Source organism: Vulpes lagopus, chromosome 16, assembly GCF_018345385.1.
Source record: "Vulpes lagopus strain Blue_001 chromosome 16, ASM1834538v1, whole genome shotgun sequence".
Classification (NCBI taxonomy): Eukaryota; Metazoa; Chordata; class Mammalia; order Carnivora; family Canidae; genus Vulpes; species Vulpes lagopus.
The window spans coordinates 53,078,154-53,103,393 of record NC_054839.1 but is presented as its reverse complement, the minus strand read 5'-3'; the positions used below and the strand labels follow the sequence as shown (position 1 = coordinate 53,103,393).

At 39.9% G+C, this 25,240-nt stretch overlaps 1 protein-coding gene across 4 annotated transcripts in view; it reads right to left on the bottom strand.

The window, feature by feature from the left end:
• The window catches only part of DGKH (diacylglycerol kinase eta), a 188,276-nt gene that overhangs the window by 97,031 nt on the left and 66,005 nt on the right, over positions 1-25,240 (bottom strand). For all 4 annotated transcript variants that reach the window (XM_041730914.1, XM_041730917.1, XM_041730916.1 and 1 more), the window contains exons 3-4: positions 10,714-10,824; positions 7,791-7,871 (exon numbers count right to left, since the gene is read on the bottom strand). In XM_041730914.1, the coding sequence (XP_041586848.1) occupies positions 7,791-7,871; positions 10,714-10,824 (192 nt within the window). The remainder of the gene's footprint in view (positions 1-7,790; positions 7,872-10,713; positions 10,825-25,240) is intronic.

The window sequence follows — 25,240 nt, the reverse complement described above, 5'->3', positions numbered from 1 at the left end:
CAAGTTAGAGGAAAAAAGAATGCAAATTTCAAACTACACTTGTGAATATTCAGCTTTCATAGAATAAAGCCCTCTACACTACAAATAAGTCCATGTTAAGAGGCAAAACAACCACTCAAATTGCATTAATGTGGTATCATTTTAGAGTGCTATAAAATAGTTTAGCCAATATAGGTATAAAAAATATGTGGTTTGCCACTATCATGCATCGAATAATCAGGAGACCACCACAATCATTAATCACAGCAAGAATCATGTTTATAAGACTTATTGTTGATAAAAAATCATCTGAGTCACGATGTAGAGTTCAACTAGAATACAAATACTTGTGGGCATATTATAATCCAACCTCACTGGGGAAATCAGGGAACTTTGCTCTCTAGCTAAATCTTGAAATGACACATTTCTCCCAAAGGAAAACTAGAGTTTACAAGTATCATTCAACATTCATTCAACAAGACACATTCTTTCATTCCTTAGGCAAATATTTATTGTCTTTCCCCTCTGTGCCAGGTCTGGTGTTAGCCCTGGGGATCCAGTGGTGAGGAAGACAGTCTTTGTTTCTGCAAGGAAATTTCAGTGTCTACCATCCCCTCTCACTCCCTCCCACATACACATGCCATGCAAAGATCTCTCCAATAGCGCTCTTGAAGGATGGTCACTCAGCTCTTGCTGGGTGGTATAATGAGACAGTGTGTGTCAAGTGCCCGGCAATCTCTAAATCCACTCCTCCTTGTCTACTCTCAACAAACTCCAGGAGCTGGGAGCTCTGAATTCCACACTAGCTGTGCATAGCTATTAGTCATCCAACCTTGAGAAATTCATTTCAGCTCTCTGAACCTGAGTCTGCTCTGAGAACTCTGTTCTTGAAGACCCCTTCCAGTTCACAGGGGATGAGAGGACTAGAGATTTCTAATAATGGACAGAGCCATTACATCACAAGAGGCCTGTTCTATCAGATGACTCAAGTTAGAAAGTTCTCTTTTAAGTAGAGTTAAAATTGTCCCTCTGTGAATTCAACTGTGAATCTTTGTCCTGCACACTGCAGTAACACAAAACCTGTCAACTGCCTCTTATGCATGATAATCCCTCGAACATTAAAAAGATGTCACATGTTCCCAAATCTTTAAGATAAAGAGTGGCCTCTAATGGCAATCCCATGATTTCCCAGACCTTTGTATAAAATTGGTCACATTCCTCTGTGAGCTCTTTATCAACATTTCTATTTAAAATACAGTGCCCAAAATAAAATGTAGTATTCTAAACTGGCAGTAGGACCAGCAAGTGCTAGCTATATAGCTGGTAATGCAATATAAGACTCTATGATTGACCTGGAGGAGAAAAGACAACTGAAACATAAAAAACAATTAGAGGAATACTATCTGAACCATACTTCTTGAAAGTTCCACAATAAAGACAGCAGAGAGGTCAAGAGTACAGAGTGACGTCAGGTGACCCAAATGGGTTCAGATTCTAGTTATTACACGTGTTAGGTGCTCACTTCTCTGTTTCAGGTGTCTCATCTAAAATGGAGAGCACAATGGCATCTACCTTACAGGATTTATTTAAAGAATTGAAAGGATTATCAGCATTTAGAAGAGGCACATAATAGTTACAAATAAATATCATCATCAGAGTAGGCAACTTATTTGTCTAAGTGATTACTTAAATGATTATTTAAACACCTGTTTTGTGATGTGTATTCACAAATGACATAAAAATAACATTTCATCCCTTCCTTTGTAACTAAAGATTGAGATACTAATGGATAAAAGTAAACTGATACTTAGGTTCAAAGGATGTGGTATCTCTCTTAAGAGAGAAGATGAACTGGATTATAATAACAGAGGAAGCTAAGGGAAAAACAAAATAAACAAAGTACACATTAAAGAAACACATTTTCCCCCTCCCATTAAAACACAGCCTGCTCATTTCAACTACATCACGAATGTATAATTTTTGGCATTTTACGTGCCTTATATTCTCATTATTGGCTTGTTTTTCATGCATACTTTCTAAAACTTCTTTGGAGGCATCAACTCTAGTGCTAATCAACCTTCAGTCATGTTGGCTGTGGCAAGTGACCCCTAAACTAATAGGACTCTGTTCCAGGGCTTGGTTAGTTCTAAAAATAAGTGCTACCACATGGTATCCGTGGTTCACACAACCGAGTAAGCCAGCATGGATGTGCAGTCACCCTGACATTCCAAGCACACTCATAGATCACTCACTAGAAATGTTAAGAGTATTAAATAAATCAAATAAATTACCTCTGCATTTCTTCCTAGTTAAAAAAAAAATGTTTTCTTCATAAACTTCCAAAATAAGTTTTAACAATGTCAATACAATAATTTCTTTTAAAATGATGATTCATGTATTTAACATTTAGCCTGTCATTAAAATTGAAAGAAAATGGTCATTTGAATTGTACATTTTGAAAGTCTAATGTAAAGATGCCTTGGTGGCTCAGTGGTTGAGCCTCCGCCTTTGGCCCAGGTTGTGATCCCGGGGTCCTGGGATCAAGTCTTGCATAGGTCTCCCTGCGGGGAGCCTGCTTCTTCCTCTGCCTATGTCTCTGCCTCTCTCTGTGTGTCTCTCATGAGTAAATAAATAAAATCTTAAAAAAGAAAATAAAGTCTAATGTCTTCCATGTGATCGCAATGACTCTCAAATCATTAAGAAGCTCTTCTTTAGCATATCCATATAGCTAACAAGGAATGGTTGAGATTTCATTCATTACAGAATGGTTGCTTTTCCCAATAACATCTATTAATATAAGATAAAAGTGGAAATAAATCTTCACCACACCTCTGAAAGAGAGGCAGGTGGATTTTTTTCTCCAGATAAAGTTCATCCATGTTCTCCTTCAGAATTCCCAAACTTGTTAGGAATTGGCAACACACTATTGCTTGTGAAAGGAACAGGTGGGCTTGCAACTCCAGGATAATAACAGCCCCTAGCACTTAGTATACTGTATGTGCTCATCACTCTGCTGGGGATTGTAGGGAATTATCACATTTCATTTAATCCTTATAACCCCACTGCTATCCTCTGTTACAGGTGAGAACACAGATTCACAGGGGTTAAGTAATTTGTCCAAAGTCACATAACAAGAGAGGACCAAGGCAGGACACAAACCCATGTTGTCTGACTTCACAGTCTAAGGTCTGCCACTGAGTAAGCCACCATAAGCTGGGATATACACATCATGACTAGTGAGAAAGAGACAGAGAGCAGCGGGTGTGAGAAGAGAGAAAACAGAGGCAAAGACTAACCAGATGGAAAGAACCCTATGTGAAAAGGGAGAGTCCTGGATTAAAGCTCGGGAGGGCTGGGACCCTTTCTAAGGATGCACCAGTGTGACCCAGGGTTGGCAGGGGAGTCAATTCTTCTCTCCAGTCTAGTAGAAGAACACGTTTGCTACAGTACAGAAGTGTGTGAAACATAAAAATGTTCAAATGAAAATAAAACTCCTGAATGCCATGCAGAAGTCAATAAAATCAAAAGGGAAATGAATAATTTAAAAAATGAACGAAAAAATTGGAAATGTGTTATAGATGCCATAGTCATAGAAGTGCTATGGGAGGGCACGTGGGTGGCTCAGTCGATTTGAGCCTCTGCCTCCGGCTCAGGTCATGATCCTGGAGTTCTGGGATCGAGCCGTGCATCAGGCTCCCTGCTCTGTGGGGAGCCTGCTTCTCCCTCTATCTCTTCCCCCTGCTTGTGTGCTCTCTCTTTCTCTCTTTCTCTCTCTCTTTCATGCTCTCTGTCAAATAAACAGAATCTTAAAAAGAGAGAGAGAGAGAAAATGCTATTGTAGAAGTTAAACTACACATAAATTAATGATGAACATTAATGAATCCTGAAGGCCTATGAAAGGCGAATAAGGCTGTCAGGGACTGTCCTTTTCCATTCCCTGATCACATCACTGACACCTAATGTTGTGAAAAATGCTTTCAGGGTTTTATTGTCACCATCAGTGGTGTCTATTGCAAAGACACCTGTGAAACCCAAAACTCCAACCAAGGTCAAAATGATCCAATTTAATGTAATTAAATATGTGTGTGTGTACATATCTATATATATATATCTAAAAATCTCTTAATTTCAACATTGTCAGATCTGGAGGAGAGGCATCTGGCTATGCTGAGAAACAGATAAATGGATATTGCGTTAAGCCATTAAGTTGGTCATTTGTCACAAAGCAATAGAAAACCAATGTGTGCCTGAGGTGACTTAGACAACCAAAAAATTTAGACAACCAAAAAAGACAATTGTTAACTCTGGGGACGGAAGCACAGGTCTGTGCAAGGATGGAAAAGGGAAAAGTAACCATTGAGGAGGTAGGTCTGAACTATGCCTACATATCCTCTCACTCTCACAGTGTCTATGTCCCCATCCCATGAAGCTCAGCCAACCTCAGTGACTCACTCATAACCGACAAAATGCTGCAGAAACGATGCTGAGTAACTTCCCACGTGAGGTCAGTTTCTGTAGAGCTCTCTAGAACAGTTGCTCTCAAACCCATTGTACTAGAGAGTTTGGCATCAGGTTTTTAGGCAAAGCACAGCTTTTCCATTTTCCATTTGCTGATCACAGATTTTCCATTTCCTATTATCCCTTGTCAATATATCATTCTTAGGGACTTCAAAGCATTGCTGCAGTGAAGCTGAATTTGGCCATTCCTGCATTCTCCAGCCGTAGCACCACCAAACTACACATTAACCTTTGACATGAACTAGCCAAAATAACATCATCAATACCAATCCATGCAATCCAGAAAGGTAGGATATTTAAATATTTAAAGATAGGGAAGACTGTCAATTACTCGTTAAAACCTATCCCTTATTATATTTTATGCCCTAGAAAGTTCTACCAAACTCATTTGCCGTAAAACTCTAACCATTAAATGTCCACATTTCTAGCCCAACAAACTTCAGAAATAGCATTTGGTCGAGTGGATAAATCCCTTGAAAATATTTCAACAAAACGTCTTCTCATGTGTAAAATCAACTTTCATCTTATTAATTAAATCAACAAAGACTTAACGGAGAAGATACCATGAGGTAAAATGATATGACAGCCTGTCCCTGGGGAGATTATAATAAACATAAGCACCTAATTAAACATAAAGCAGAATACAGTGAGTTCCATAGTAAGAAAGGCACTAGAGGAGAGACTCAGAGGTTCAAGAAAGAGTTCTACGAAAGATAACCTCTCTCAATCAAAGCTTTTCACTTCCTTTTACCTTTATCTAAATCAACATTCTAGACACCTTGTCTTTACCTGAGATTGTTCCATTCTTCAAATATTAAATTTTGGGACCTTCTTTCGGACTAAACTCTAGATCCCTGTTGAGGGAAAACCCTTACTGCCCACTCCCCCATGAGTATCCACAGAGGGAAGAAGACTACCGTTCACTCCCTAGGGAAGGCAAGTGGTTCATCACCTTATCCCACCTTTATTTGAGAGGAAGGAAAAAGAAGCAACAATTTATCAGAAGCTCTGAATTTAGTGGTTGTTGGATCCTGTTTGGCCGTGAATAAGCTGTCCCTCACTCCCTATGTTTTATTCTCAGGAACTAAGAACACAGGGGAAGATGGATGAGTTATTGATCCCTCAAGTATCCAACAATGCCTTTATCTTTCTGTCCAATATGCCTATAAACATCAACCCTGGACGAACCTTGTTGCTCTCTCTCCCCACCTTGAAGAAAATGTGACAGGCATAGGATGTAGGTACATTACTTAACTTGATCTCTGTCTTCGTTAGACACTATTTACTATCTCAGAGTCTTCTCCAGGTCCCCGTTCAATTTTCAACTCTCATTTTCTACAGAAGCTTCTCCAAACCCACGTAAACTCTGACTCACAGCAGATGACCTCGTCTTCAATTTTATTGAGAGAACGGTAGTATCAGGGTCTGGAATAAACGGACTTCCTGCACACACCTACCTCCATAAGCTTTCTGTCTCCCAGTCAACGCTAGTCTCTAAGTGGGCTCTGGCTCCCACGCCCTTCCATGCACTCAGCAGGCATCCTTCCATCCATTCTCCCCTCTCTCTCCTGATGCTTCAACTTTCGAGTCCAACAATTCTCTCCTCTCTTCATACAGACACACTCAAAACCCATTTTAAAAATGAAGCAAAAGAACAAGAACAACAAAACTCTTTAAGCCTGAACAGTCTTCTAGTTATCTTTGATCTCCTTCTTACAGCCGAGCTTTTCCAAAAAGCAATCCATCCGGGCTTCTTGGCCTTGCCACCTGTTCCACAGTGCAGCCTGATGCAAGCCACCCTCTCCCGGAAGTCATTCCCATTAATGTGACCCAACGACCTCCAAGTTAACAAATTCCACAGACACTTCTCATTTCTTCTCTGACTTGACCTCCCTACAGTACTGGATGTTTAACAACTTCCATCCTAAAACGATCTTCCCCAGGCTTTTCCTAACATCATCACCTCCTAAGACTCCTTCCATACTTCAGAACGCTCTGTCTTCATTGGTCAAACTTTAAATTTTAACATTTTCCCAGGATTCTATTCTTGGCTTTCCTCTAGTCAAACTCAACTCTCCCTGGGGAGGTGGGAAGGGGGGCAGGAATATTTTACACCACGGATTATCCCACGTGCCCGTAAATCCATATGGCTGAATCTGAATGCATTTGCTTCCTCCCCCACCCCTGCCCCCACCAGTGCCTACCTCTATCATGGCACTGCTCTCTATTTGTCCATCTGTCTGTCTTCCCTGCCCTGGCAAACCCGGGAGATGGACACAGCACAACACTGTCAGTAGAGGTAGCTTCCTGAGCAGGGGCTGGGAGTGTGGATGGGGGCAACACCACAGCAAGAGCGATGCATCTCACAGGACCCAGGAATATATAGTTATAAAAACCACCCCGGAGGAGCATCACTGAGCTCTACTGTGAATATTGTGAGGGATGTAACAATATATGTATTCATCTCTGAATCTCTGTTGCTTAGCCCAAGTGCTTAACATGTGGTGTGTATTCAAGTCATGTTTTTTGCACGAAAGAAGTAGAAGGAGGAGATCTCTGAGATAAACTGGTAGAATTTTAACAGCTACAGATGGAGGAGAACTCATTCAAGCCAGGAGGAATGGGAAAAGTCCAGGCACAGACGGAAATGCCGGACCGGTGGGATGCAGGAGGACAGAGTCTCAGTAACGCTAGAATGCAGAGGTATGATTTTACAAAGCTTGAGGATGGAGCTGCAGATGAAACCTGACAGGCAACAGTGAGCCAGTGAGTTCTTTCAAGCAATGTGATTTGTAACTGGAAAAGAATTCACTGGAACAGAGGATACCTCGTAAGTAGCTATCAAACGAATTACTTACATGAGAATAAATGAAGACCTGACCTATAGCAGCTGCCTGAACGACAGAAATAGAGTAAAACGCAGAAGAGAAGGGAAAAATATTATTTTTAATATCAAAGGTAAGAAACAGATTTTCTGAATATTCCAAAACAATGGAATTAGCTGAAGTATTAAATTTAAAAGGAGTGAAAAATTTAAAGCACTAAAATTAGAAGGCCTAAAATGGAAAACATTGTAAATACTTTCAAAAAACACATTTAATACATTGGTTTATTGACCCAAACAATCATGAATAGTACTGGGTACACAACGTACTTTCAACTTTATTGGGTTGGCAGGAGCTCCAACACGGGTAAGTTGACACACAGTTGGTAACGGAAGAGGACATTCTGTACATGCTCAGGAAAGTCATTCTATAACTTTTGAGAAGGAAGTCAGCAGAATATAGCCATACCGTGAAACTGTTGTTAGCATTTTTTGTGCTTGCTTCAGCTACACTGGCATCTGAGAGGTCAACTTCATCGAATATCAGAGACTGTTAATGAAAAAAAACACAAACACATTCAATGAAAACCTAACTCAATACTCGTCAATAATTTTATTTATTTATTTATTTATTTATTTATTTATTTATTTATTTATTTATTATTTTTTGCTATCAGGTCATGACTACGAAGCTATGTTAAGGATTAGGAATAGAAAATGAAAAAAAAGTCATTAGTGGTTCTTTGCAATTTCTTCTTAGAGTAAAGCCACAAAGTAAAACTAACTCATAAATCCCAAACTGAAAAGGTCTTTAAAGAACCCTGTGGCACAGAGTTTCTATGCAAAATGTTCTGTGTTTTCTAGAAGTATAATTTATGGGGAACTCAGTGTGTCATGCACTCGTTCACACATGTGCGTGTACTATCTCTCTCTCTCTCTCTCTCTCTCTCTCTCTCACACACACACACACACACACACACACACACACACACACACAGCAATGCCTCTTGACAGGCAACAGCCTGAAACAACTTTGCCAGGAAGGCAGAGGCAGCATTATCATTCCCACATTTGCTAAGTGAGGTGAGAACTAGTCCTGGCTTGGATCATGGTGAGTTACTGAACTTTCAGAAACTTATTTTCCTCATCCAAAAATGGGTTTGAATGAGAAGGTGAATGCACTCTGCAAATATAAAATGATGTTTCTTTTGCACTTTTAAAAGTGGTTTTAATCAGAAAGTTTCAATGATAAAAACTCCACAGAAATGGAATCTTTAACAATGTTCAATTTAGAGATTAGGAAATTCTGTGAAATAAACATATCCTTCTGACTTTCAGTCAGCTGGTCATTGTTCATACTCATTCAATGTTCTTGCAGCAAGGCAAGTATAACAGAGCACCTCCAGAATGGCAGTAAAAGGGCCCCTTCCACCTGCACCCCAATGTTGATAGCAGCATTACCCACAATAGTCAAGCTATGGAAAGAGCCCAGATGTCCATCGACAGTTGAATGGATAAAGATGTGGGATATATATACATGGAATACTACTTAGCCATCAAAAAGAATGAAATCTTGCCATTTGTAATGACGTCGATGGAACAAGAGGGTATTATGCTAAGTGAAGTAAGTCAGAGAAAGACAATTATCACATACATGATTTCACTCCGACGTGGAATTTAAGAAACAAAACAGAGGATCACAGGGGAAGGGGGGAAAAAGTTGAAAACAGAGAGGGAGACAAACCATAAGAGACTCTTAACTCTAGGAAACAAACTAAGAGTTGCTGGAGGGGAGGTGGGTAGTGGATGGGGTAATTGGGTGATGGGCATTAAGGAGGGCACTGGATGGAATGAGCGCTGGGTATTATATGCAACTGATGAATCACTAAATTCTACCCCTGAAACTAATAACACAGTATGTGTTAACTGAACTGAATTTAAATTAAAAATTCAAAAAAATAAAAAAAATTCAAAAAAATTTCAAAAAAATAAATAAAATTACATTTAAAAGAAAGAAGAAAGAAAAGAAAGAAAGAAAGAAAGAAAGAAAGAAAGAAAGAAAGAAAGAAAGAAAGAAAGAAAAATGGCCCCTCATCTGATAGCTTCCACCATCATTCCAAGATCCCTAAAAGGTACGCAAGTCCACTTCACTCCAACCAATCTATTAGACTTGTTCCCTGACCAGAAAGAATTTATAATCTAGCACAGGAGAAGAAACAGACACAACTAATTGTAATATAAGATGGCCCATTGAAAATGCAAGAGAAGAAATAGTACAGAATGCTATGGAAGGTCACAGGTCATTTCTCCAGAAGAAAACATTTAAACTCTTGCTCTTGTGAATGGTGGAATAAAGACTATTTGAGGGGATCTTAGAGAAAACAGGGAATTTCATCAAGTGGAGACAGAGGGAAAGTCATCTGTGGGTGGTAAACATGGGGCAGGGCCAAAGGCTATCAAGTGCTCAGTGCCGCCTAGAGATGAATGTGGAAAGGCAGCATGGAGCCAAGTCAGGGACAACCTCGAACATAACGACTTTTAAAATAAGATTACTTTATTTGGTTATTACTTGTACAGCTGCATAGACTAAGAATTACATTTGTTTGCATATTTGATTTTACCTCCCAGGGTATAACTCTACTAATTATATCAGGAACATTACTTTTTTACTATGGAAATTATCAATTGTTCAACTGACTCAGTAGCAAGAAATCTCCGTATTTTCAAGGAACACTAAAAGATCAGCTTTAAATGGAAACTCCTCATTACTAAGTTTTCTCTTCCCAAACCACATCATTCTTATTTTCTTGGACTGTCATATAAAAATTATGTAAAGCCTAGATTTCATTTCACTATGGTTTTTATTCTTAACTGCTAGCATAATTGAGGGATTGTTTTGTATCAGGCACCACGTATATTATCTCATTTAAGCCTCCTCAAAACAAGGCATGCAGCCCGCAGCCACTCTACTGGAATGTGCTGGAAGTGGGACACAAACTCTTGTCTAAAACCAGAGGATGGATTCTTAGCAATTATAGCAATTTTCTCTCTCCTGGTCAAAGGTAGCAACGGAGGCAGGGGGGACCCAAAATTTTGAGCCGATTACCTTTAATAAGGTTACATTTAATGTTTTACTTTCATTTAAGGAAAGAGGAAAGGAAGAAAGTAAACTATACTAGAACCTTCCCATAAGGCTGTCCTCCATAGACACGCCATGAAACTTGCCTTCAATAGACTCCCTTGGGATTTGGTCCAAGACGGATCACACTCATACTGAATTCACAGAAGAACAGTAAGGCTCTAGTGAGCACCAAGACAAAAAGTTCATAGAACCAACATTTTTAATCCATCCATAACCTCAGGTGCTTGCAAGTAATATTCTTCCAAATTACCTTGGAGTCCTTTGCGTAATAAAGCGTACGGCCTCGAAGCTTGAAGTAACGCTTTTTCCACCTTTGGAAGGAACTGGTTTGCTTCAACAGTTGTCCCTCTTTAATACTGGTCTGGGGAGAGACAGAAGCACAACAATATGATTAAAATGAAATTCCAAACCAAATAAAGTTCAGAATTAATGACACACTATCACTGATATTTTAAATATTATTTCCCAGGTCCTATAAATTAAAGGAGAGAGTAGTTTCTTCTTTCTGACCAACCAAGGGAGACTATGTGTAAAGCCCCAAAGAGCAAAGGTAAATCTGACATGGTTCCCTGTCCTCCAAGTAGTCACAGATAATAGAGGAGACACAAGTACCAAACTAATACTTACGATTCAGTGTGATGTGCACACTGCCTCGTATATAGTAAGTGTTCAATAATGGTGGAAAACGTAAAGGGGCAATTTCATGTAATAATTAAGAGCATGGACTCTAGAGCCAGAAACTTTCTATTTACCTCCTGATGCCAACACTTAGTGACTGGATATTCTTAGGAAAGTTATTGAACTTCTTCACACCTTTATTATTCATCTGGAAAATGGGACAACACCATGACACACCTTACAGGGTTGTTGTGAGGAATATGTTAAAAACATATGGGATCCCTGGGTGGCGCAGCGGTTTGGCGCCCTGCCTTTGGCCCAGGGCGCGATCCTGGAGACCCAGGATCGAATCCCACATCAGGCTCCCGGTGCATGGAGCCTGCTTCTTCCTCTGCCTGTCTCTGCCTCTCTCTCTCTCTCTGTGACTAACATAAATAAATAAAAAATTTTTTTTAAAAAAAAGTAAAAACATATAAAGGACTTACTGCATGGCATGTAGTAAGTGCTCATTAAATGTTATCATTAACTATGTATTATTGTAACACACAGAGTCAAAGCACTATGCGTGGTGGTCTGGCACAGTGGAAGCATCAGCTCCTTCAGAGGGAGTCGAAGAAGTCTTCCCAGAGGAGAGCCCGGGGCATGTCTTAAAGGAGTTGATCAGAATGACAAGAGATGGAGAAGCCTATTTTAAATGTGTACAAAAGTAGAAAGACTTAAAACAGCATGCATATTTGGGGAATCTTCAAAGAATTTTCGTTTATAAAGACAGAGTAGGGTTGGCGGTGAGGGAGCAACAGGAGACGTGGCTGGAGAAGGCAGGTAGGGGCTCTGTGGCTCTGAGCCAGACCCTGTGCTGAGTCTGACCCCATACTTCATGTATGAAGTTCATTTCATTATCACCAACAAGATACTTAGAACCCTCCGGCATCCTCTAGTACCGCTCCCTCCCTTTGTCCACAATGATGGTTTGCTTTTCGGTGGCCATGCATGTTCCTCTTGGGTCTGGACACCACGTACTCTCTCCTCCTAGGCTGCTCTTCCCTCGGATATCCATCTGACCAACTCCTCGCCTCCTTCAAGTCTCTGACCTTCTCAGTGAGACCCACAACCCTGACTTCTTATCAATACCACAATGCGATCTCCATATTTTCCCTCATCTTACTTACTCCCTCACACAAAGCCCTTACTATCCTCTTCTAATGTATGATGCAATTTGCCAATTGATTATGTTTATTGTGCTACCCCTTTTAGAATAGAATTTACCTGAGTTTATTATATCGAATAAAGTTAAATTCAATGCTTCACTTTAATTGGATGAAAAGAAGAAAGGAAGGAAGAAGGAAAATACACTTACAGCAAACTAAACTTACAGTCCTCCTCTGAGAGTGTCCTTGGGAAACATGTCATGGGACTGACTCAATAGCCCCCCATTGGGATGGGGTCCAAGAGGGGGTCAAGTTTATACCAAATTCATAAAAGAGCAGAATGAGATACTTAGCCTCCAGGACAAAAACAGCTCATAGAACCAAAATTTTAAACCCATCCCCCTGGAGTGCCCAGTGATGCATCTCAAGTGCCAAAAATATTATCCGGCACCCACAATATGCAGATCTCTATGAATGAATAGCAGGTACTGAAGTAAAACTCATGTCTGACTCCAGAGTTTATTCTCAATCTCTACACTACATTGTTTTTTATTATCCACAAGACATAAACTATTGAGAAAAATGTGTTGTCACCAGTAAGATAGCCTAGTTCTATTAGTGTTTACTTTCAATGTCAAGGAGAGATTTTTCTCGATAGCTTGCTCTGAGATTGTCTTCCAGGAATTGTAAACTTTGGTGATAACAAAATATTTTTGAAACTTCGTACCACAGAGCTCGATTTGGAGTCAGACAGACAGACTTCAAGCCGGGCTCCACCACACACCGAAAATAGGAAGCTGGGCAAGTTGCCTTAGCAATCTGTCCCAGTCTCCTCTCCTGAAATACAGGAATAATAATAAGACCAGCTTCACAAGCTTGTTGCATCTAAGTTAATTATACGATAATGGCCGGAGAGCACTTAGCACACTGTCTGGGTTACAGAAAACATTCAATAAATGGCAGAAAGTGTTATTATTATGATATCATTATGCTATTAAGTTCGGGGAGTATTTGCCAGGCACCAAATTCTAAGAGCTTCTTGGAAGAAGAAAGAGAACAAGTGTCTGCAGGCCACGGTAAGGGCAAATAACAGCTGGAGCAGAAGGGGAGAGCGTCAAGAGATGAGGTCAAAGGAGATAAAAGCCAGGAGATGAGGCCACAGTGGGGAACTCACTTTTTATTGTACGTGCAAAAAGCTAGTGAGATGTTTGAAGCCGGAGAGCGAGAATGGGGAAGTGTCCAAGGGGGAGACACTAGGGACTTGAGTGCAAGTTGTCGCATCACTGAGATGGAGAGAAGTGGAGCTATTTGAGATGTGATTTTGGAGGCTGAATCCACTGGGTCTACTGATAGGCATAAAGGGCAAGAGAAATGAGAAGAATCAAGGAAAAGTCTAAGCCTTTGGCTTGGGCAACCATATGTGAAAGACAGAGAGAAAGGGGTGTAGGAAGATTGATGCAGTGAGCGGTGTTGCTGCACTGCTGGAGCATCTGGTGGCACCCAGGGGAGAGTCCTAACCCTTACACTCAAACACAAAGTACTGAAATACCATAAAAATATAACTCACATGAAGAACAAATCAGTTGTTCTAGAAGTGAATGTATAGGGATTTTTGTAAAGTTTTGTTTAAGGCAATGAGGCCAAGTTTGGCCTATTTATGTTCTATAAGCACTAAGGAAAGCATCAATAACCTACTTCACTCTCCACATAGTTATCAGAGTGATTTTTTTTTTAAGATTTACTCATTTATTTACTTATTATTCATTTGTTTTGAGAGAGAGAAAGAGAGAATGAGAGCACAAGCAGGAGGAGGGGCAGAGGGAGACGAGAGAATCCTAAGCAGACTCCACCGCTGAGCCCAGAGCTTGATGCGGGGCTCGATCCCAGGACCCTGAGATCATGACCTGAGCCAAAATTCAAGAGCTGGCCACTTAACCAACTAAATTACCCAGCACCTCCCCCGGAGTGATTTGCTAAAATGAAAATCTGGTTATGTTATACCACAGCTTAATTCTATTTTGCCCACAGCATAAAGCCCAAACTTGCGTACGTACCATAGAAGACCCTGCAGCATCTCTCCAACCTCGTCACCTACTCCTGCCCACGCTCCTCCCTCTGCCCTAAATGGCTTCTCCTCAATTGGCCCATCTTGAAAACTCTTCTCCATCTCAACTCTGATCCAGTGCCACTGCCCCTGTGACGGCTTCCCTGACCCTTAGGAGGAAGTCACTAACCCCACCTTCGTCCCTCTGAAGTGCCTTACCCTACGTGTATAACAGCATCTAGGGCACCAGATGGCACCGGCTTACTTGTGTGTGGTCCAGCCACAATGTGACCTTCCTAAGAGCAAAGACAGCATCCTACACCATCTAACACACTGGCTAACACTTTAGGGCCTCTGTAAATGTTGCCCTGAACAGCTTTTAGCTAAAGTAAAATAGTATGTAGATAACTTTGTATTTTTAAAGAATGAAAGAATTAGAAAACAGGGCACAGTGGCTGGATATGATACTAGGTTTTCCAGCATTCAGCGGGCCTGAGCCCACTTCTTTTCATGCATATAAAACCAGCAGCTGCAATGCACAAAGGTATATGGATCCCTGACTGAGGGGTTGGGGACAGATGGGAAGAGGACAGGAAAATGTCCATCTATCCTGATTGCTAATTTGGAGATTATCCTTACATAGTCCCTTTCAAAGCAAATAGTTTATCTGGGTTTTTTTTTTTTTTCTGTATCACTTTATGTTCTTTAAATGTTGCATAAGCATGGATTAATCGGCAATGTGTGAGGCTGTAGGGGGAATATGAAGATGTGTAAGACACGGTCCTTATCTTCAGGCATTTACAAACTTCTTTATGTTACACAGTTAATTTTAAATTCTTAAAAAAAAAAAAGAAGAAAGAAAAGACATTCTGAGGCTAGCTTACTTTCTTCTAAAAGATGGGATCTAAAATATTTAACTAGAAAGTACTTATTCACATGAAAGTCAATCCTCAAAATAAACTTCTGTTTATATATGGCTAGTTAAACAAACACTTCTTATAAAAGAAGGAGTATAACAAAAAATGATTAATTTGCAACAGCTCTAGAAAATATAATCATATTATCAAGTGTGGTTCAGAGAAAAACATGTGCTGGTCCAAAAATCCCAAAACACTGCATATACTAAGTGAATAAACAAGAAATCGTTCCTTAAAATCATGTTTATTATGTTCAATGTTCATGTTCAACTAGAATAACAATTTGAAGTTAGTAGAAGATGAAAAACAGTTTATGATCAGAGAATTATAATTAAGAACCCGTTAAAATTAAGTATTAAATTTTATTTTTATTTTGCTCACAATCTCCAGGACAAGGGATACACCGTTCCTTCTCTCAAAAAAGAGCTTAGAAACATTTACATTTAACTGACATTCAGTCATATAATCTGGCAGATACTAGTTCAGTGCTATCCAACACTTATGAAAAGTCAGTAAAGCCATGTAGACTTCGCTGTAATCCAATTACCCAGTTTCCAGATGTTAAAAGCAAAGAGTTCAATGAACTTGGCCTTGGAAAAAATTATTTCAATAAAATAAACTTAAAGTTGAAAACTCTCTTATCTAGCTGGCTTTCCAAAGAAGTCTGTAGTCTCATGTCCTAAAGCTGTGGAATTGCTTATTTCATGTTCCCTGTCTAGCTCCAAAAAAAATCATTTCTCTTTTATTTTTTTAAAGATTTTATTTATTTATTCATGAGAGACACACAAAGAGAGAGAGAGAGAGGCAGAGACATAAGCAGAAGGAGAAGCAGGCTCCACACAGGGAGCCTGATGCGGGACTCGATCCCAGGACTCCAGGATCACACCCTGGGCCAAAGGCAGGTGCTAAACCCCTGAGCCACCCAGTCATCCCTCTCTTTTTAAAAATTTTAAAATCATTTAAGTCTTTAAAAAAATTTTAGAGCACATGGTTGCTCTAAGGTTTCACCTATAATCAGAAACACCTGTGTGCCACAAGTTGAAGCTCCTTGGGTGGAATACTACTTTACTGTCCCAAGGAGAGCACAATTTTAATAGTCAATCAGTGAGCCATTTTATAAAGCAAAGAATTTTTTAAAAATCAGTTACTGCCCGATTATCTGATAAATGTACATTTTCGTATGCTGACTTTTTTTTGGCCATCAAATAGGTGTGGTGAAACGCTTCATATAGTGAAATGGAAATGTCAGCGATGACTCATCTTTTACAGATGTCTTCAAAAATTCCAGAAGAATCTATAGCTTCTCCTCATCTTGTCCCAATATGACCCCGTAACTTCTCTTCTAAGGAATGGGAATGAAATTAGTTATTATGGACTGAATGTTTGTGTGTCCTCCCAAAAGTGAAATTCTAACCCTGAATTTGTTGGTATTAGGAGGTAGGGCCTTTTAGGATTTGTGACCTTATGAAACAGACCCCAGAGAATTCCTTCTGCCACATGAGGACACAGCAAGATGATGGACATCTATGAACCAGAAAGCAAGCCCTCACCAGACACTAAATCTGCCAGTGCCCCGATTGGGACTTCCTAGCCTCCAGAACTGTGAAAAATGAATTTGTTGGGGAGGCCCTCCAGTGTACGGTATTTTTCTTATAGGAGCCTGAACAGACTGAGACGTGGGTCGAGAGAGTTTTCACACCACTTCCTTCTCATCTCTCTCTCTCCCTTTTTAAAGATTTTATTTTTTAAGTAATCTCTACACCCGACGTGGGACTTGAACCTACAACCGAGAGAGATCAAGAGCAGCATGCTCCACTGACTAAGCCACCCAGGCACTCCTCGCCCCCATCTCTCTTAACTATTGTCAATTCTATCCCCTCGAATACGAAATTTTTCTTTGACACATACATTTCCTTATGTTTTTGTTATATAAGCTCCTGAACGCTGTCTGTGCCTTCTTGGGTGCCTGTACAGAACCTATAATATCGTTGAGCCTATTTGACTTTCTTTAATGGTAAGTCCCTTTGGTTTTATAGACTTTAATCTCTAAATTGGAATTAATACCTGTATATCAATATGTGCTATGATGACACACAAGGGAGTGGATACAAAAGAATACATAATTCTTTAAAAATGTAGTATGACAAGATATTATCTTGACTAATCTTAGTCTCTAGCATAAGTATTATTTATTATAGCAAGGTTTCATTTCTTCAGTCCATCCCTTTCCACTCCTCCTGTCATTGCCTTGGACCTCCAAGCTCCTCCAACTCCCTTGGACCCAACAGTTTCCTAAATGTCCTCCATGCCATCCATTTTTCCCACCACTAGTCCATTCTTTCCACCATGGACAGAATTATTCCCCAGCAAGAGATTTGATCCCGTCAAACTCTGGTTTAATATGTTCAGTGGTTTCCTATCACCCACAGAATAATTCTAGCCTTATGAACTGGGCATGCAGATCCCCCTTCCACAAGTGACCCATCTTCTTGTGCGGGTTCATCTTCAAGAGTCCTAAATTCACCTAATAGCAGAGTAGAAGAGAAGCACTTGCTAATCCTCAAACCTTCCATGCTTCCCCATGTCCAGTCTCTTTCATGAGTTCTTCCTTCTGCTTACAACACGGTCCTTTGCTTCTTCTTGTAACCCCTACCCCATTCTATCATCCTTCAAGGCTCGGGCCACCAGTACATCCTAGGTATAGCCACAACACTAAGCTCATACATAATTTAGAGCATTAGTCTTGCTGTATAGAGATTTTAAAAATTTTGTGTCTCTCTTAATCATAGGAAACAAACTAAGGGCCGCTGGAGGGGAAGCGGTTTGGGGGAACAAGGTAACTGGGTTATGGGCATTAAGGAAGGCATGTGATGTAATGAGCACTGGGTGTTATATAAGACTGGTGAATCACTGGACTTCTACCTTTGAGACCAATAATACATTATATGTTAATTAATGGACTTTAAAAAATTTTTTTAATTGTGTGTCTCTCCTATATCTTATTTACTTTTCCATCCTCCATATAGCCTATACAATTAATATATGTGAATCAATTTATTGAGTAATCAGTGAACGTTGTTTAACCTGTTTATCCTGTGAGGCCACTGTGAAGCTCAGTGGGCACTGTTTATCCTGTGAGGCCCCAGGAACAATAGACTAGAAAATCCAGAAGTAGACCCTCAATTTTATGGTCATCTAATATTCGACAAAGGAGGAAAGACTATCCACTGGAAAAAAAAGACAGTCTCTTCAATAAATGGTGCTGGGAAAACTGGACATCCACATGCAGAAGAATGAACCTAGACCACTCTCTTGCACCATACACAAAGATAAACTCAAAATGGATGAAAGATCTAAATGTGAGACAAGAATCCATCAAAATCCTAGAAGAGAACACAGGCAACACCCTTTTTGAACTTGGCCACAGTAACTTCTTGCAAGATACATCTATGAAGGCAAGAGAAACAAAAGCAAAAATGAACTATTGGGACTTCATCAAGATAAGAAGCTTTTGCACAGCAAAGGATACAGTCAACAAAACTAAAAGACAACCTACAGAATGAGAGGATATTTGCAAATGACGTATCAGATAAAGGGCTAGCATCCAAGATCTATAAAGAACTTATTAAACTCAACAGCCAAGAAACAAACAATCCAATCATGAAATAGGCAAAAGACATGAACAGAAATCTCACAGAGGAAGACATGGACATGGCCAACATGCACATGAGAAAATGCTCCGCATCACTGGCCATCAGGGAAATACAAATCAAAACCACAATGAGATCCCACCTCACACCAGTGAGAATGGGGAAAATTAACAAGGCAGGAAACCACACATGTTGGAGAGGATGCGGAGAAAAGGGAACCCTCTTACACTGTTGGTGGGAATGTGACCTGGTGCAGCCACTCTGGAAAACTGTGTGGAGGGTCCTCAAAGAGTTAAAAATAGATCTGCCCTACGACCCAGCAATTGCACTGCTGGGGATTTACCCCAAAGATACAGATGCAGTGAAACGCCGGGACACCTGCACCCGATGTTTATAGCACCAATGTCCACAATAGCCAAACTGTGGAAGGAGCCTCGGTGTCCATCGAAAGATGAATGGATAAAGAAGATGTGGTTTATGTATACGATGGAATATTCCTCAGCCATTAGAAACGACAAATACCCACCATTTGCTTCGACAGGGATGGGACTGGAGGGTATTATGTTGAGTGAAATAAGTCAATCAGAGAAGGACAAACATTATATGGTCTCATTCATTTGGGGAATATAAAAAATAGTGAAAGGGAATAAAGGGGAAAGGAGAAAAAATGAGTGGGAAATATCAGGGAGGGAGACAGAACATGAGAGACTCCTAACTCTGGAAAACGAACTAGGGGTGGTGGAAGGGGAGGAGGGCGGGGGGTGGGGGTGACTGGGTGACGGGCACTGAGGTGGGCACTTGATGGGATGAGCACTGGGTGTTATTCTATATGTTGGCAAATTGAACACCAATAAAAAATAAATTTATAAAAAAAATGTATTGAGTAATCAGGAAACAGAAAGTAAGAAATTGAAGTAACAACATCTGTGAACCAAAATTCCCCATGTGTAAAGTGAGGATAAAGATCACCTGCCCTGTATTCCTCAGAGTTGTGGGGATGAAACAGAATGTGTAAATATCTTTCATAAACCCCAAAGGCTATATTAAATATCAAGTGGCATAAGTAAGGTATTATTTTAGCAGGTCATACTACTAACCATTTAAGTGGTTAAATAAAGAGATAACACTCTTGAACAAGGGCCCAATGCTCATATAAAGGGAGATTATCACACAAAGACTGTGTGTGTGTGTGTGTGTGTGTGTGTGTGTGCGTGTGCACGCACATGCATGAACCATTTATTTTATTCTATGTTGTGGTGGACATAGACAATTACATTTGAGTTTTATATTTTCTGAAAACCTTAATGAAATGAATTCTAAAGATAGTAAAAAAAATTAATACTCTAAGTGTTACATAAATGAGACATTTTTAAAGAGTAACATATAATAGTAAGATAATGTGTACTTCAATATGCAAATGGCTACAATGGCGGACATAACAAAGGAAAGAGGGGATTACATCTACCATAAAATCTCCATTCATATACCAACCTCAAATGCCAGATGCAAAAAAAAAAAAAAAAAATTAAAAAAAAATGCCAGATGCAGGAGTGACTAGTATGGCCATCAGTGACATAATAATTTTCTGAAGTTGTAAAGAGCTCCTGGTAAAGTTTTGACCATAAACCAAAGTATACAGGCATCTGGGTGGCCCAGTTGGTTAAGCTTCTGACTCTTGATTTCAGCTCGAGTCATGATTTTAAGGATCGTGAGATGGAGCCTTACATTGGGCTCTGCACTGGGCATGAAGCCTGCTTAAGACTCTCTCTCTCCCTCCCCTTCTACTCCTCCCTCCCTCCCTGTCCCTCTTCCTCTTCTCAAAACAAACTATAAGCTTCTCTTTTTACGCACAGTAGTTATATACCTGGAAAATTAATACCTTGTAACAATACTTTATGATTTTGTATTCTATGAAGTTAGGTTTTAAGCTCAGGTGATTATAAACAATGTTTGCCCATGATATCCTGTGGGACATTTGACGGTCATCAATGATAGAGGACAATTCTTTGAAGTTTTCCCCTGCCAGGTATGTTGTAGGGTTGCTGGCTTGGAAGGCTCACTATGCCAAAATCATTAAAAAAAAAAAATGGGATAATTAAAAAAAAATGCATCCACAAATTTCCAAAACACCTCTACTGAGAATCACTGTTGTAAGGGCTCCAGATCTATCTGTACTCCTAATCTTTATCTGAGCCATTTTTTTTAGGAACAATTATGATGTCATTTTGGTGATGTATCTGGCAAGCTGTGGATTTGGAACCACTTCCACGAAGACCAATTTTAATCACATGAAGTATTCAGTCCCCAAAATGCATAATTCTCTAAACATTAAACATAAGAACACAGTGCAATCACGAACTAGCATTTAATAATGGAGCAAGGTTTACAACTACTATATATCACTATCTCACGTCTTAGAACGTTGGCCTAAGAATAGTCCAGCAAGGATAGAAAGTGCCTTGGGTCCCACTGGCACTTCAAAATTCAATTAGCTGGAATAATTGAACTGATGGATCTACCTTCCCAACTAGCCTGTGAGCGAAATGAGAGAAGGATGGGATCCACTGCAGTCACCACTGTGGCCCAGCACTTATCACAGTTCTTTACACAGAAAATAGCCCCTAATCATTATATTAAGGAAACACTTGAATGAATGACGTAAGGAAATTTGAACTGCACGATATCTTAAGAGCTCTTAAAGGGAGAGCCTGGGCAGGGGCCTTGCCAGATTCTGAGAGTTGGATCCAGAGGAACTTCCTTGGTGGCCATCTTCTCCTTGGCAAAGGCCCTTGGAGCAAATATAAGCATTTAGTTGTTGACTATTCTACTTTTTTCCCCCCAAAATTAAAAGCCATTCTGTTTTTATCCACTAGCATGTTTTCATCATTCTTAACGGAGGCCATCTCTCTTGTCAGCATTAATATTGGCTTTGGATGGCATACGAGGCAGATATATCTGGAGAATGTATAAATCAATTATTATTCTGAACAGATTTTCTATCCTTCCATTACTTTATCCAACAGTTGAACTTACATAATTTGGCTTGAAAGGTGGCCAAACACGTCACTCATTTGATCCAATGTCTCTGAAACTACAAGTCTATCCTTATCACAAGTCTCAATGTATTGTGTCTCCTATCATAACATTGCTTTTTTTTTCTTTTATTAGCCCTTCCAAATATCCTTTGTGTGATTATAAAACAAGAACTATTTTTCTCCACAAACATGCCAGAAGCTATGCTGAATGATCACTGCCTCTCTTCTTACAGCTTTGGAAGGTCAGTCATTGGATCTCATTCTGAGTCCGTCTGTCTACCTGTTTTATCAGCCACGGGTTCAAATGCTTCAAGCCTGGCTTTTCTATGAGCCTCCAAAATTTCCCTCAGGTGCTCTAGATTCCAGACCTTTTTGGGTTTCCTGTTTTGTGTCCTTTCCCCTTCTGAATTTTATCCAACCATAAACTTCCTACTTCCTTAAAAACAAACTTGGACCTCTTTATTAATAGGACTATACATATAGGGGACCTTGGGTAGTATAGTTGATTAAGTGTCCGACTCTTGGTTTCCGATCAGGTCATGATTTCAGGGTCCTGTGATCCAGCCCCAGGTCAAGAGACCACTTCAGATTTTCTCTCCCTCTGCCTCCGCCCCTCCCACTCATTCTCTCACTCTCGCTCTCTCTCTCTCTCTCAAATAAATAAATCAATCTAAAAATAATAAAAGGACTATACTATATTACATTAAGCTCTATTAAATACACAGTTGTTCTGAAATCTGGCCGGTGATCTGAATGACATGGAAAACTTTATGGACATTAAGAACCTCTGTTCATCTGGGAGGTTTTGATTCAATCGATCTGGGATAGGGCATAGAAACCTACACATATTAAAAGCTCTCTTGGTGATTGTAATCATCAGTCAGGCTTAATAAACCCTCACTTAAACAATATTTAAGTAATAGTTTGTAGAAACTCTACACTTAAAATGTGTCTTTCTCTAAGCGTGGAGCCCCATTAACATGCCGCTCCTGCCCTCTCTACACCCCCACTGGCTCTGCTCCAGTAGAGGTGGGGGGGGGCAGTAATTTGGGTTTAATAACAGACCAGGCCCACTCCCATTTTCCCCTTCGTTCTCCTGAGAGCCAGCTACTCACAAGAAACCATCATTCAGAGAAAACAGGTATTTGATTCGCAGAAGAAGGTAAGGAATGAAGAGTTGGGATCTGCACTGGATACCACCATGTGCTGGGTAATGGGGGGACAGAGAAGAGTCATCCAGCTGCTTATCCTGCCCTTTCCCTACTATGTCTCCAGCCTGCACCAGCACCAGGGCCAGCACCAGCCTGACCCTGCCAAGAAAGCAAATGCCAGTAGAGGAACTGCAGTGACTACAAGAAGGGGATGGATGTTTCAGTGAGGAGCCAGGTGATAATGCACTAATACACAGGTAGTCCAGCCTACAGAGGAATGGACACAGGGTGTTTTTCTGAAGCCAGTGTTTAATGACAATGGAAGAGGGTGATGCGGGTGCTTTTCCATTTACATCACAAAACAATACCCCTTTTATAAGATGCCACTTGGAGCAGCTGTCCTCCAGCAGTTTTGTGCACTAGAATAATCTGAGGAGATATGACCAGGTGCTTTGAGAAAGTGACCCAACCTGACCAGCTCAGCCTCCTCATTCTGGGGTACCTCACAGGAATTTCTACAGTTCCATGAAATCCAGTTCGAAAATTGTGAGGCAAGAGGATTACATGTGTTTCAATACAATGATATTTAATGTTCATACAATAAAACCTTGCCATTTAATATCTTAGAAGGTAAGGAATAGTTTTATTTATTTGCATTCTTAGAAAAATATACAAACTCTATTGGTTTCTGTTGATTTTACCAGAATTGTTACTTTTACATATAACACTGGCTCAGGTTGTCTAGGATACATAGGTTGAGACAAAAATGTAGTGTGGTCATCCGTCATACACTGGAAGCATACACCCTCTAGTGCTGTGCGTACAAGTGGCTGTCAAGTCAAGTGAGGCATAAAACTCTAAAACGGGTCTTTGGTTCTGCAGTTTTTCATCCTGCCATGTCAATCCAATGATGGAAAAGGCTTTCCGTCACAACTCCTGTCTAAAAAAGGGAAAAAATCTAATGTGGCAGACAAAGGCCAGTTATGCTGCAGCATGCACAAACCCTGAGAAGTGATTACTAGGTCTGCTCCTCAAGAAACCGAGAGAACACACGCACCAGGACACAAAATGAAGAACCCATACTTCCCTGGGGCCTACTGAGGTATTCTGAAAATTTTAAATATATTCCAAATATCTTTGTTATTTTATTTGGTAGACCATGAACCCTAATATTTGGGACATTGATATTTAAATGTTAATGAATATATTCTAAAGCAAAGTCATGGAGGTTACACAACATATTCTAATTACCCTCTTTGCCAATGAACCATCTAGTTCATACTAAAGTACTTTGTCCCTTATATTGGTTTGTAATTTTCTTGAGAAGACCTATATATATGTAAATTACCTTCCTGAGATTGTAGTTATTCTGTGAAGCTTTATTTGTTTATCCCTAAAATTAAGTTCTACCTCTACTTTCGATATATTCCTTCTTTAGTAGGAGTTTCTGAATGCAGTTTTCCAAATAATATTTAAAAAATTAAAATATGTGATTTTATAAAGTGCTCTTACACTTTTATTTAAAGGAGAACATACAACATGCACATGTCGAGTCAACGTCAGACATACTTTCATAAAATACAATGAACTACAACGGATTACCACTGGGTGGTAGTGGTGTCATGCCTAATGCTCAGGTTTTCTTCCAGAGACAGGAACACGGGTAGGCCTCTTGTCAGAGTTCCTTGCCTATACCTGAGAGCGGCACATAACTGCATTGTAAAAGGGTTTTTTAAAAAAAAATCTATTTTTCCAATTCTGAATTTACTTCTTCCCTTATCAAACGCCTCTACTCACTTCCAAGAATAATCCTTTGCCCACACATGATGTTCTGATGTAACCACTTTCCCACAAGGCCACAATGATACAACTATTTTGATGTACAGGCATTTTGATGTGGCCTAAAATAAACCACTAAATGCTATGTTAATTTTTTAAACTAGTAACTAATGTACAAAACAGACAACCTCACGCCAGGCCTGAGTCTCACAAGTCTGCTGCTCTCTCTGGCGTTCCCAATCTTAGACTGCTGTTTCGCTGAGGGAGAAGCTTAGAGTCAGTGGTGCGGCCAGCAATGAGATGGGAAATAAGGTGAAGCTCAGGTCTGGTAGCCTGACCACATATAACCAGGAGTCATATATTTACTACATATACTTATCTCAGAAAGGGCTATTAACCATTCTCTGCAAAAATATCTGCTTATTTTCCGGAGTT